This window comes from Schistocerca serialis, chromosome 8, assembly GCF_023864345.2.
Source record: "Schistocerca serialis cubense isolate TAMUIC-IGC-003099 chromosome 8, iqSchSeri2.2, whole genome shotgun sequence".
Taxonomy (NCBI): domain Eukaryota; kingdom Metazoa; phylum Arthropoda; class Insecta; order Orthoptera; family Acrididae; genus Schistocerca; species Schistocerca serialis.
This window is the reverse complement of record NC_064645.1, coordinates 433,472,080-433,485,550: the sequence shown is the minus strand read 5'-3', so window position 1 is coordinate 433,485,550 and position 13,471 is coordinate 433,472,080. Positions and strand designations below refer to the sequence as shown.

General features: G+C 44.6%; 1 protein-coding gene and 1 non-coding gene across 2 annotated transcripts in view; both read left to right on the top strand.

Moving 5' to 3' along the window:
- The window catches only part of LOC126416676 (uncharacterized), a 558,811-nt gene that overhangs the window by 377,844 nt on the left and 167,496 nt on the right, over nucleotides 1-13,471 (top strand). Inside the window, exon 7 of the mRNA XM_050084484.1 lies at nucleotides 6,527-6,655. Within this exon, the coding sequence (XP_049940441.1) occupies nucleotides 6,527-6,655 (129 nt within the window). The remainder of the gene's footprint in view (nucleotides 1-6,526; nucleotides 6,656-13,471) is intronic.
- Trnat-ugu (transfer RNA threonine (anticodon UGU)) lies at nucleotides 4,112-4,185 on the top strand. Its single transcript has one exon. It is a non-coding gene; the product is annotated as a tRNA-Thr (tRNA).

The following is a 13,471-nucleotide window of genomic DNA, read 5'->3' as shown; positions in this document are numbered from 1 at the left end:
CTTCCAGAATGACGGGATCCCCCATGGAATGCCATGACAACGTTCCTCAGACCACAACCCATGCAGGTGTCTGGTTTCGGACGTTTCACGTCGAACACGCCAATGACTATCTCTTCAATGGAGCATAAAACCTGATCCATCTGAAAAGACCACTTGTTAGCAATCGGTGGATGTTCAGTTGCGGTACAGGCGCGCAAATTCCAGCCTTCGTCGTCGATGTACGGCAGCAGGGAGCAGGTGACGCCTGTATATAAGAAGGGTAGAAGGACGGATCCTCAAAATTACAGACCAATATCCTTAACATCGGTTTGTTGCTGGATTCTGGAACATATTCTCAGTTCGAATATAATGAATTTCCTTGAGACAGAGAAGTTGCTGTCCATGCACCAGCACGGCTTTAGAAAGCATCGCTTCTGCGAAACGCAACTCGCCGTTTTTTCACATGATATCTTGCGAACCATGGATGAAGGGTATCAGACGGATGCCATATTCCTTGACTTCCGGAAAGCGTTTGACTCGGTGCCCCACTGCAGACTCCTAACTAAGGTACGAGCATATGGGATTGGTTAACCAGTATGTGAGTGGCTCGAAGACTTCTTAAGTAATAGAACCCAGTACGTTGTCCTCGATGGTGAGCGTTCATCGGAGGTGAGGGTATCATCTGGAGTGCCCCAGGGAAGTGTGGTAGGTCCGCTGCTGTTTTCTATCTACATAAATGATCTTTTGGATAGGGTGAATAGCAATGTGCGGCTGTTTGCTGATGATGCTGCGGTGTACGGGAAGGTGTCGTCGTTGAGTGACTGTAGGAGGATACAAGATGACTTGGACAAGATTTGTGATTGGTGTAAAGAATGGCACCTAACTTTAAATATAGATAAATGTAAATTAATGCAGATGAATAGGAAAAAGAATCCTGTAATGTTTGAATACTCCATTAATAGCGTAGCGCTTGACACAGTCACATCGATTAAACATCTGGGCGTAACATTGCACAGCGATATGAAGTGGGACAAGCATGTAATGGCAGTTGTGGGGAAGGCGGATAGTCGTCTTCGGTTCATTGGTAGAATTTTGGGAAGATGTGGTTCATCTGTAAAGGAGGCCGCTTATAAAACACTAATACGACCTATTCTTGAGTACTGCTCGAGCGTTTGGGATCCCTATCAGGTCGGATTGAGGGAGGACATAGAAGCAATTCAGAGGCGGGCTGCTAGATTTGTTACTGGTAGGTTTGATCATCACGCGAATGTTACGGAAATGCTTCAGGAACTCGGGTGGGAGTCTCTAGAGGAAAGGAGGCGTTCTTTTCGTGAATCGCTACTGAGGAAATTTAGAGAACCAGCATTTGAGGCTGACTGCAGTACTATTTTACTGCCGCCAACTTACAAAAAAATGGCTCTGAGCACTATGGGACTTAACATTTGTGGTCCTCAGTCCCCTAGAACTTAGAACTACTTAAACCTAACTAACCTAAGGACATCACACACATCCATGCACGAGGCAGGATTCGAACCTGCGACCGTAGCGGTCACGCGGTTCCAGACTGTAGCGCCTAGAACCGCAGGCCACACCGGCCGGCGCCAACTTATATTTAGCGGAAAGACCTCAAAGATGAGATAAGAGAGATTAGGGCTCGTACAGAGGCATATAGGCAGTCATTTTTCGCTCGTTCTGCTTGGGAGTGGAACAGGGAGAGAAGATGCTAGTTGTGGTACGAGGTACCCTCCGCCACGCACCGTATGGTGGATTGCGGAGTATGTATGTAGATGTAACGGGGTTGGAGGGATCAGATAGTGGTACCGAAAGTACCCTCCGCCACACATCATTAGGTGGCTTGTGGAGTGTGATGTAGATGTAGATGTCAGCATGGGTGCATGGGCCAGGCGCCCTTGCTGCGGAGGCCCGTATGCAGCAACGTTTGCTGAACGGTGATTCAGGATACACTGTCGGTAGGTCCTCGGTTAATCTGGGCCCTCAGCTGTTCAACGGTTGCACATCTGTTCGCCCATACACATCGCAGCGTCGTTCACCCCTGTCACCTACGGCCCGTGGAGCATCACAGTTACCCCGGCGCCGGCTCTGGATAGCGCCATTTCGGCATGCACGGTCTGCTTTAACCACGGCGACACGTGAACTGCTTATAAAGTTAGCAGTTTCGTAAAAGCTCCCACCCTTGCGCCGAAAGCCAGTGTCATACCCCATTGGACGTCAGCTAAATCGCTGTATTTCTGCATTAGGACGACGACTGCAGTGTGTTCCGCGTGCTCCATACAAGCTTCATATACCCTTCAATGCTGACGTTGTCACCTGCCGTCTGTGAATGGTTACTACACGTTGGGTCGAACATAGGCCGTGGTCATATTAATGTGACTGGGCCGTGTACGTCTAAATACATACGCCGCAACCCACCATCAGGTACACGACGGAGACTACCTTGTATGGCTGCTAGTAATCCCATTTCCTGTTTCATTCAGAAATGGAGCTAACGAAAACCGACTGTCTCTATGCTCCCATACGAGTCCTGAGTTCCCTTATCTTGTCTTCGAGATCGTCGTGAGAGATACATTTGATGGCAGTAGTATCGACCTGCAATTAGCCGCAAATCCCGGTTCTCTAAACTGTCTCAGTCGTTATACAGGGTGATTCAAAAAGAATACCACAACTTTAGGAATTTAAAACTCTGCAACGACAAAAGGCAGAGCTAAGCACTATCTGTCGGCGAATTAAGTTGTACATTTGTTCGCTTGAGGCGCTGTTGACTAGGCGTCAGCGTCATTGATGCTAAGATGGCGACCGCACAACAGAAAGCTTTTTGTGTTATTGAGTACGGCAGAAGTGAATCGACGACAGTTGTTCAGCGTGCATTTCGAACGAAGTATGGTGTTAAACCTCCTGATAGGTGGTGTATTAAACGTTGGTATAAACAGTTTACAGAGAATGGGTGTTTGTGCAAAGGGAAAAGTTCTGGACGGCCGAGAACGAGTGATGAAAATGTAGCACGCATCCAGCAAGCATTTGTTCGCAGCCCAGGAAAATCGACTCGCAGAGCTAGCAGAGAGCTGCAAATTCCACAATCAACTGTATGGAGAGTCCTACGAAAAAGGTTAGTTATGAAACCTTATCGTCTGAAATTGGTTCAAGCACTGTCTGCAGCTGATAAGATTAAAAGAATCGATTTCTGTGATTTTATCCTTGCTCAAATGGAAACAGATGAATCTTTCGTTTCAAAGATTGTGTTTAGTGATGAAGCAACTTTCCACACTAACGGGAAAGTCAACCGTCACAGTGTCTGTATATGGGGCACTGAGAATCCGCGGGAAACAACTCAGTATGAACGTGACTCGCCTAAGGTGAACGTTTTCTGTGCCATTTCAGCCAATAAAGTTTTTGGTCCCTTTTTCTTCGAAGGTGCTACTGTAACTGGACTACAGTATCTGGAGATGTTAGAGAATTGGCTGTTCCCTCAGCTCGATGGAGCAGGATGGAGCGCCACCACATTGGCACTTATCTGTGACAGAGCACTTCATCACTGGCCTCCAAGAAGCCCTGATCTTACCCCCAGCGATTTTTTCTTATGGGGGTATGTTAAGGATATGGTGTTTCGGCCACCTCTCCCAGCCACCATTGATAATTTGAAACGAGAAATAACAGCAGCTATCCAAACTGTTACGCCTGATATGCTACAGAGAGTGTGGAACGAGTTGGAGTATCGGGTTGATATTGCTCGAGTGTCTGGAGGGGGCCATATTGAACATCTCTGAACTTGTTTTTGAGTGAAAAAAAACCTTTTTAAATACTCTTTGTAATGATGTATAACAGAAGGTTATATTATGTTTCTTTCATTAAATTTTTAAAGTTGTGGTATTCTTTTTGAATCACCCTGTATATGCAGACAGTAACTGTTCTCGAAAGAACAGAATACTGTTGATGACTGTGCAGCTTTTCCCTGGAATAACTCTTACGGGAATCGCCAAAGCGTGCGCGAGTATTGAGTGAATGGGCAAATGTCTATAATGTACATTACATATGTAGAATTGTGGACAGTTGGGAATGTGAGTCTCACGGGAAGCGTGCAAGGGATGAGTCACTGCAGTCGAGCTATTCATCTGTGTCCTCGGTGGCTCAGATGGATAGAGCGTCTGCCATGTAAGCAGGAGATCCCGGGTTCGAGTCCCGGTCGGGGCACACACTTTCAGCTGTCCACATCGAGGTATATCAACAACACCTATCGGCAGCTGAGGGTTTCAGTTACTCATCATTTGTCTCAGTCGTGTTTCGCGAAAAGTACTTTTCCCTCCAGGAATTTCCATTTGAGCTCACAAAGCATTTCCGTAATATTCGCGTGTTGATCGTGCCTACCAACAACAAATCTAGCAGCACGCCTCTGAATTACTTCGAAGCCTTCCTTTGAGCCGACCCGGTTTGAATCCAAAACACTCACGAACACGTCGTACCAGTGGTTCTGTACGCAGTTTCCTTTATAGATGAGTCACAGTCCTAGAATTATTCTAATGGACCGAATGCGACCATTCGCCGTCTCTAGCACAGTCGTTACGTGCTTGTTCCATTTCGTGACGCTTTGCCTGGTTTTTTACTTGAAATATCTTTATCCAGGAGCACGTCATTAATACTGCATTCGCCGGCCGGGGTGGCAGAGCGTTTCTAGGCGCTACAGTCTGGAACTGCGTGACCGCTACGGTCGCAGGTTCGAATCCTGCCTCGGCCATGGTTGTGTGTGCTGTCGTTAGGTTAGTTAGGTTTAAGTAGTTCTAAGTTCTAGGCGACTGATGATCTCAGACGTTAAGTCCCATAGTGCTCAGAGCCATAATACCGAATTCGAACATCATTACAGGGCTACTTGTCCTAATCATCTGTTTTACACTTTTCCACAACTAGAGCAAGCTGCCATTCGTCACACCAGACAGAATTTATTTCTAAGTCGTCCCGTAACATTCTACATCTACGATATGGGGTACAATAACATCCTTAGCAAAAAGTCGCAGATTTGTGTTAACCCTGTCCCTCAGTTTTTGTACACAGAGAGTAAGAGCGGTCCTTATGACACTTCTCTGGGGGTTATTATGAGAATATCTTTGTCTCTGGTGACTGCCCGTAATGATAGCGTCATTTTCTAACCTGTCCCGCAGTTCGTTGCCCCGAAAGCTTCAGTGGTCTTTTACCAAAATAAATTTAATTTCTGTGATTTTCTATTGTGGAATGTCCACCTGCTGCATGAGTTCTAACACTCGGGGTTATTGCTGCATTGCCTACTGTGGTACGCAGTTCTTGCAGTGGTGTTTGCGAATTAGATAAAATCAACCGTCAGCGGCTTAGTGTTTTCCCAGGCAAATTTCGGAGCCCCTAACGAAGCTGTTAATTCATTATTTGCCAGAAATGCTGCAGGGGGCCGATTGAATTTTGTCCGGTCACCCGAGACTTATCTATACATGTGCAGCCAGTGCCGTTACTATCTATTGATCCATCAGGTATTATTTTACTCCCTGCAAATAGGGTGTTAGGGGTGTAGGTGCTCATATTTTTGTTGTTGGCTGAGTACAGTATATTGAAGAACATTACATCAGCATTTACTTCATTTGCAGATTAAGAATTGTAGCTGTTAGACGCAGTATGGTTTTAGGTTGGTTAGTATTTCCAAACACATATAGCAAGAGCAAGCCATTAATGACAATTTTCACCTGCGCAGTAGGTCACCTGTTGAAGTGTGGACGAATCAGACGCAGAACAGTTAGCCTATAGTGGCAGGCGTTGTCCACTTGGAGGGGTAGGACTGTGTAGAAACCATCACGTAGCAAATTATGTGACATGTTTGCAGCAAAACTGTTACAAAGAGAAAAAAAAAAAACAACTAACACACTGAAGTGGGCACATATTAAGGTACCAATCGTGGTATCACGTATCGATATCACGCCACAGGAGTCGTTACGTCGGTAACGGTATGGCAAGTTTCCGTTTGACGCGCAGGATCTGTCGGACCCAATGGTGCATATCCGCTGAGCCACACCCAACAGCTCTGTATTTCGAGCGCCCTCTGCCGCCGAAATATAGGATGGCCAGTGGCAGCGACTCAGCACACTTATGCCCAAAGGCACTTAGCACCGTGTTGCTATGCAGATGCAGTCTTGTCGTGGCTCTGTCTTCGTGCTTTAGTACAGAGGGACTTCCTTGTTGTCATTGTAATAAGTGGATTCCGTTATTTATTGTTGCATCGTCTGTAATGAGTCTTTATATGTTTGGAGAAATACCAGTTAAGTAAATCTTCTATTTACTGTGATAAGTTTTTCGCTAACGCTTTCTGCTCATTTCCAGCTCACCAATGACCACAGTTGCTACAACATCCTGTATCCCACCTGTTCTTATCATTGTGTATAAAGCTGTAAACAACAGCGGTGATCACAGTATCTGGACGTATAACCATAACAGCCTGTATAATGTCATGCATTATTGATCTTTACAACCGTCGGCTCTATCAGGAACTCGACCCTCATACTGTGGTGTCTGTTGACAGCGGTCGCGAACGCCTCGCTCAAGAGACCAGTGCGCCTGGTGCAGACTACGCAGCCTCTGGTGGCCATCGCGATCTCCGTGTCGCTGGCGGTCGGTGTGCTGTTCTTAGTGGCTGCCTACTGCATCAAAAGTAAGTGCATCTACTTCCGTTGTTAGAGATCTCTCGACAGCACATTCTGTACAAACAATACGTCCAACTTTTAACTGAAGTGCACGGCTTCAGAGTTTCGACGTTGGCCTGAGTTGACAACCGACATCGTGAAGAGGCCTCTTCAGAGACATAGGAGTTTTACTTGCAGTAAAGCCACTTCTGACTTCGATGTTACAGTATGGCGGGTTCTGGCTGCAGAGTTGGGCTTCGGGAAGCTGTGGGATCGCATCTCCAATACTGCAGCGAGTGCGCAGTGAAGAATGCTTGCTTAGAAGGAACGTTTGTAATTATTTGATGCCGTTCATGCAGTACTCAAACGATAGTGGTCCGTGTGTAAGTCGTGACCAGAAATCAGTGCATGACGTACGCTGAGAAAGCGTTAATTGCGGCGGGCAGTGACATTAAGGTATTTCTTGTGAGCTTGACGGCGCAGAAATTCGAGGCCGCTGGGTTGGCGCACCAGAAGCGCACAGCTCCTACGTTACGTCGATCCCAGGACCCTCGGAGGCTGTCAGCCAGCGATACCCTTTGTGAACACTCGCAAACGGAAGTGCCAGCTTAGTATTGTAGAACTGGTCGACTATAGTCGTTCACTGGCAGGCGATAGTCTAAGGTTTCTTTCTTTTTTTATTATTTTAAATATCTGTCCCTTTCCTCCAGGGCAGAGCGTCATACGAGTAATAGTATTATTTTCAGCTACAGCACGCATTGCCTGCAGGGGGAGTGACTGTTAAAACTGTTTTTGAAAACAGCCACAAGTTGCATTTTATGTTTTTTAATTGACCGGTTTCGCTCTTCAAGTGAGCAAGAGCATCAACAGAATATACTGTTTAAAGTTGGCTGACAGCATTATAGATTGTGTTTAAAGTTGGGTCACAATCAATATTACTACTGTACTTTAAACGTAAGTTTAAGTACTGTAGTGAAGTCAGTTTAATCTTTAGACCTGTCAGCCAACTTTAAACGCAGTCTTTAATGCTATCAGCTAAATTTAAACTGTATATGTCTTGTTCATTTGAAGAGAAAAATCGGTCAATATAAAAATACAGAGTGCGACCTGTGACTGTTCTCGAATACTTAGTATTAATTTCTTTTCATCGGCGGCTTCATCCCGCTGCACGAAAAGAAACACGTTTGCTAGTGAAATAATTCTTTCTGAAATTAGAATATATCTTTTGGCACGAATGTGCGATGTGGAAAGGGTTGACTTTTTTCTTGTTGTTGTTAATAATATCGATAGAGATAAAAAAAGACTTTGCACTGCCACGATGTTATTCTTCACAGTGACTTAGTTTAACTTCTCTATAGAGAATATTACTACAAATGAAATTCAGAAAATTAATTTCTACTCAGCTTACTCTCTAAATTGATTCCGATAATAGGACAACATTACCAAATTGGAATAATCTCTGCTTAGCAGAAAACAACAAAGTTGAGTTACGTCTTGTATACTCTTTGAGAAATAATAACAACAACATTGACGTATATCTTTTATTCTTCAATACAGAGAAAGGCAAAGACAAAATCAGACATTTTTTCTCTTTTACATTAAACAGTAAATTATTCTTCCTACATAACAAAACGGCTAAGTCTCCCAAATCAATTATTATTTTACATACAAAGTCTTTTTTTCTTTTCACGTAATGACGATCACCGAAGCTATTGGGTGCCATATTGGATGCCCTTTCAATACATGGAGGTATAATAAGGGCAGAAGGCTCTACGCTCCGCCATATTCGAAGCCCAAAACATTAGAAGTTACTTTTTACGTTTTCTAATCGTTGTTAATTTCTGTCTTGTGTATGCAAAAGTTATTTTAAGTAGTAAATGGTAGAGTGTCAAAAAGATATTTTCAAATATTTTTCTGGTCATAAATGCATATTTTATCTAGTAATACGACATAAGATGCATTTAGCCTAGTTACATGTAACTTTATTTTTGTTATAAGTTTCGAACAAACGAGAAAAGTATGTAATGCGACAACGCTGCCTTCGCCAGCCAGCATTTTCTTTAATACAGACTGATGAAAATAATGTGCACTCTAACTCCTCTTCCCGAAAATACTGAGAGCATATTTTACTACACTCCTGGAAATTGAAATAAGAACACCGTGAATTCATTGTCCCAGGAAGGGGAAACTTTATTGACACATTCCTGGGGTCAGATACATCAAATGATCACACTGACAGAACCACAGGCACATAGACACAGGCAACAGAGCATGCACAATGTCGGCACTAGTACAGTGTATATCCACCTTTCGCAGCAATGCAGGCTGCTATTCTCCCATGGAGACGATCGTAGAGATGCTGGATGTAGTCCTGTGGAACGGCATGCCATGCCATTTCCACCTGGCGCCTCAGTTGGACCAGCGTTCGTGCTGGACGTGCAGACCGCGTGAGACGACGCTTCATCCAGTCCCAAACATGCTCAATGGGGGACAGATCCGGAGATCTTGCTGGCCAGGGTAGTTGACTTACACCTTCTAGAGCACGTTGGGTGGCACGGGATACATGCGGACGTGCATTGTCCTGTTGGAACAGCAAGTTCCCTTGCCGGTCTAGGAATGGTAGAACGATGGGTTCGATGACGGTTTGGATGTACCGTGCACTATTCAGTGACCCCTCGACGATCACCAGTGGTGTACGGCCAGTGTAGGAGATCGCTCCCCACACCATGATGCCGGGTGTTGGCCCTGTGTGCCTCGGTCGTATGCAGTCCTGATTGTGGCGCTCACCTGCACGGCGCCAAACACGCATACGACCATCATTGGCACCAAGGCAGAAGCGACTCTCATTGCTGAAGACGACACGTCTCCATTCGTCCCTCCATTCACGCCTGTCGCGACACCACTGGAGGCGGGCTGCACGATGTTGGGGCGTGAGCGGAAGATGGCCTAACGGTGTGCGGGACCGTAGCCCAGCTTCATGGAGACGGTTGCGAATGGTCCTCGCCGATACCCCAGGGGCAACAGTGTCCCTAATTTGCTGGGAAGTGGCGGTGCGGTCCCCTACGGCACAGCGTAGGATCCTACAGTCTTGGCGTGCATCCGTGCGTCGCTGCGGTCCGGTCCCAGGTCGACGGGCACATGCACCTTCCGCCGACCACTGGCGACAACATCGATGTACTGTGGAGACCTCACGCCCCACGTGTTGAGCAATTCGGCGGTATGTCCACCCGGCCTCCCGCATGCCCACTATACGCCCTCGCTCAAAGTCCGTCAACTGCACATACGGTTCACGTCCACGCTGTCGCGGCATGCTACCAGTGTTAAAGACTGCGATGGAGCTCCGTATGCCACGGCAAACTGGCTGACACTGACGGCGTCGGTGCACAAATGCTGCGCAGCTAGTGCCATTTGACGGCCAACACCGCGGTTCCTGGTGTGTCCGCTGTGCCGTGCGGGTGATCATTGCTTGTACAGCCCTCTCGCAGTGTCCGGAGCAAGTATGGTGGGTCTGACACACCGGTGTCAATGTGTTCTTTTTTCCATTTCCAGGAGTGTATATTTGGTGAATTTCCAAACTTCCCTTTTCAAATCGTTCTTTCAGAGGGTTTTAGAGTTGGACTGGTAGAAAATCTATAATGACAGAAATAAAACAACGAAAACTTGTGTGTAGAAAACCAAATATCACATGAACGAGTCCAGTTACGAATGAAATGCGATTCTTTTACACTGTAGACCATAATCAGAACTGTTAGCACGCCCATAAATCAAGCAAGCTGGTTTTTTTTATTTAAAACGCTTCCACCAGAAGCTAGTGTTTGGGACAACTGACATGATGAACATCGACTTCAAGTTTGTGATGTCGTGACAACTACCTTTATAATAGTATGTCTTGTAATTTATATCGCTGCTTAAGCCTCCAAGTCCCAACAATGTAAAAAATATGTAATTATATTATTTTTCTCATAAATAATTTTTATTATCATAGTAGGCAGCGAATAAAAGAAGAAATTGGCAAAAAATTAATAATCAGTTTTAAAGAGATGGATACACTTTCGAATACAAATGTAACTTTTTTCCAATATTGTTGTTTATGATTATAGTAAGCAGCGAATATAAGATAAAATTGACAAAAGTTGAACAATCAGTTTTATGCATGTGTTTCATTTTGGAACCACTGGGACATACAGTTTTCAACCACGCATTATTTCATGTTATATGGTTGAAAGCAATTCCGCATTTTTCCTAGACAAAATTCCACATTTCAAAAATTCCATTAACTCATAACCCCTAAAACAAATTATAGTCCTAAATAACAAACAAATACGGGCTTAAATTTAATAAATTTTTATCACAACTACATACTGTCCCATTGGTTTCATTTCGACAATATTGATAAAAGCAGTAATAACAACTCAAATTTACGTTACAATAAATTAGGTATACTTACTTTCACTGTCAACGATCTCCTCAGTAAGGCCACTATAAAAAAAAAAAAAAAACAGCACGTCAGAATCTCCTGCAGCCACGTAGCACCATCTCCTTACCGACTGCTGCTAAAGCACTACATTTATAGAAGCACCTCAGTGTACCAGCACATGTCTCTGTCTTCCAATAGCACCAGTGATTTCATTCAAAAGGCACTGGTACTTAAAAAATGAATAAAATGATGATTTCAGGTAGAAATCACTGGGGCTCAAAGGGTTAACATTGCGAGTCAACTATTGCAATCTGTCAGCTAAGGGCAACTTTCCGTCGACCCAGTCTACTCTCGCAGTTACCAACTTTGCCAGCACAACGCTTCACCGACATGTCCTTTCTTTTTTAATGTCGACGTTCGGCCTTAACCATGCATTTTCATGAAATAAAAGAGAAAACCCTAATATGAAATCTATCTTTTCAGCACAAAAAAGAAAAAAGATAATTTTATCAATGAACGATAGTGGTCCCTCACAAGGCACTTGTTAGCTCCACCTCAGCAGATCCAGTTCAAAGCTCGAAACCATGAGGACTAGCTGACGGCTTGTAGATCAGCGATCTCGACTACTTGTCGACACTCCTCGATGAGTCTGGAGCAGCTTTGCCGCGTATTCGACCGATGACTGCAACGGGTAACTCGTCAGTCGAATGCACGCCGCTGAACGAATACTGCTGCTAGTTGAGATGGGAGTATGACACTCTCTCTGGTAACCTCTGGGAACGCCGCACTGTGCTACAGAATGCAGCAAACAAGTCAACCACTGGCGGCAGAACGCCGCATTGCAGGGTGCTACGCCAGGACCCAGCTGAAGAATTGCCTTGGTGGTTGAACCGCATGTGCCTTGGCTGGTTGCGAAGGCCTGCCCGGAGCTCATGCCGCAACAGTGCCAATACTAACACCCCCTAACGCTGTTTGTGGTTAATAACACTGAACTCTGAAAAAAAAAATAAAAAAAAATCATGGGATAGCGACATATACAATGTAAGTAAACTGTTTAGGTTCTTATATTGGTAACGCCACCGCCACGTAGCGCTCTGTGTGAAAATCACTGGCTGTGCTGTATGTAGTCTGTGGCTGGGTGGCATTGTTGGAATTCGCCATTGTAGTGTTGGGCAGTTGGCTGTTAACAGCGCGTAGCGTTGCGCAGTTGGAGGTGAGCCGCCAGCAGTGGTGGATGTGGGGAGAGAGATGGCGGAATTTTGAGAGCGGATGATCTGGACGTGTGTCCATCAGAGACAGTAAATTTGTAAGACTGGATGTCATGAACTGATGTATATATAATGACTTTTGAACACTATTAAGGTAAATACATTGTTTGTCCTCTATCAAAATCTTTCATTTGCTAACTATGCCTATCAGTAGTTAGTGACTTCAGTAGTTAGAATCTTTTATTTAGCTGGCAGTAGTGGCGCTCGCTGTATTGCGGTAGTTCGAGTAACGAAGATTTTTGTGAGGTAAGTGATTCATGAACGGTATAGGTTATTGTTAGTCAGGGCCATTCTTTGGTAGGGATTTTTCAAAGTCAGATTGCGTTGCGCTAAAAATATTGTGTGTCAGTTTAGTGTTGATCTGAATAGGTAAAGAGCGAAATGTCTGAGTACGTTCAGTTCTGCTCAGCTGTTTGAAAAGCAAATAACGTAAGAGGTTTATCAGCACAGTAATTCGTTAATTTTTCTAAGGGGACGTTTCAACATGTCGTCGTGTGTCGGCGAATGTAACGGGAATTAAGACTTTAAAAGCGGAGGTTTGAGCTGGACGCACGGGACATAAATTTCGGAAATCATTGAGGAATTCAGTATTCTGAAATCCATCGTGTCAAGGATGTGCTGAGAATACCAAATTTCAGGCATGACCTCTCACCAAGGACAATGCAGTGGCCAACAGCTTTCACTTAACACCGAGAGCAAAGCAGTTTGCGTAGAGTTGTCGATGCTAACAGACAAGCAGCACTGAGTAATATACCCCCAGATATCAATGTGACGCGTACGACGAATGTATCCATTAGGACAGTGCGGGCATTCCTAGCCGAGAGAAGTCCACAGATATCAAACATTGTACTTAATTTGAGGAAGAAATTTCTGAGAATGTACGTTGGAGCATAGCATTGTACGATAGTGTACAACACATTTTCTAAAATGCGAAGGCAATAATGGAAAAAATATAGGTGATCAAAGTTAGCATGGCTTTGGGGATGCACTAATGGGCCTACAGCTCTACCACAAATGTGAGCTCCCATTCCATTTGTGTTCAAGATTTTAAGAACACAATGAAACTTTGAACACCCAGAAATAAATACACTGATCATAAAAATTACAAATACAATGGAAGGTGTGGGATGGAGTAGTAAACACATAGCTCCAAATTTAGG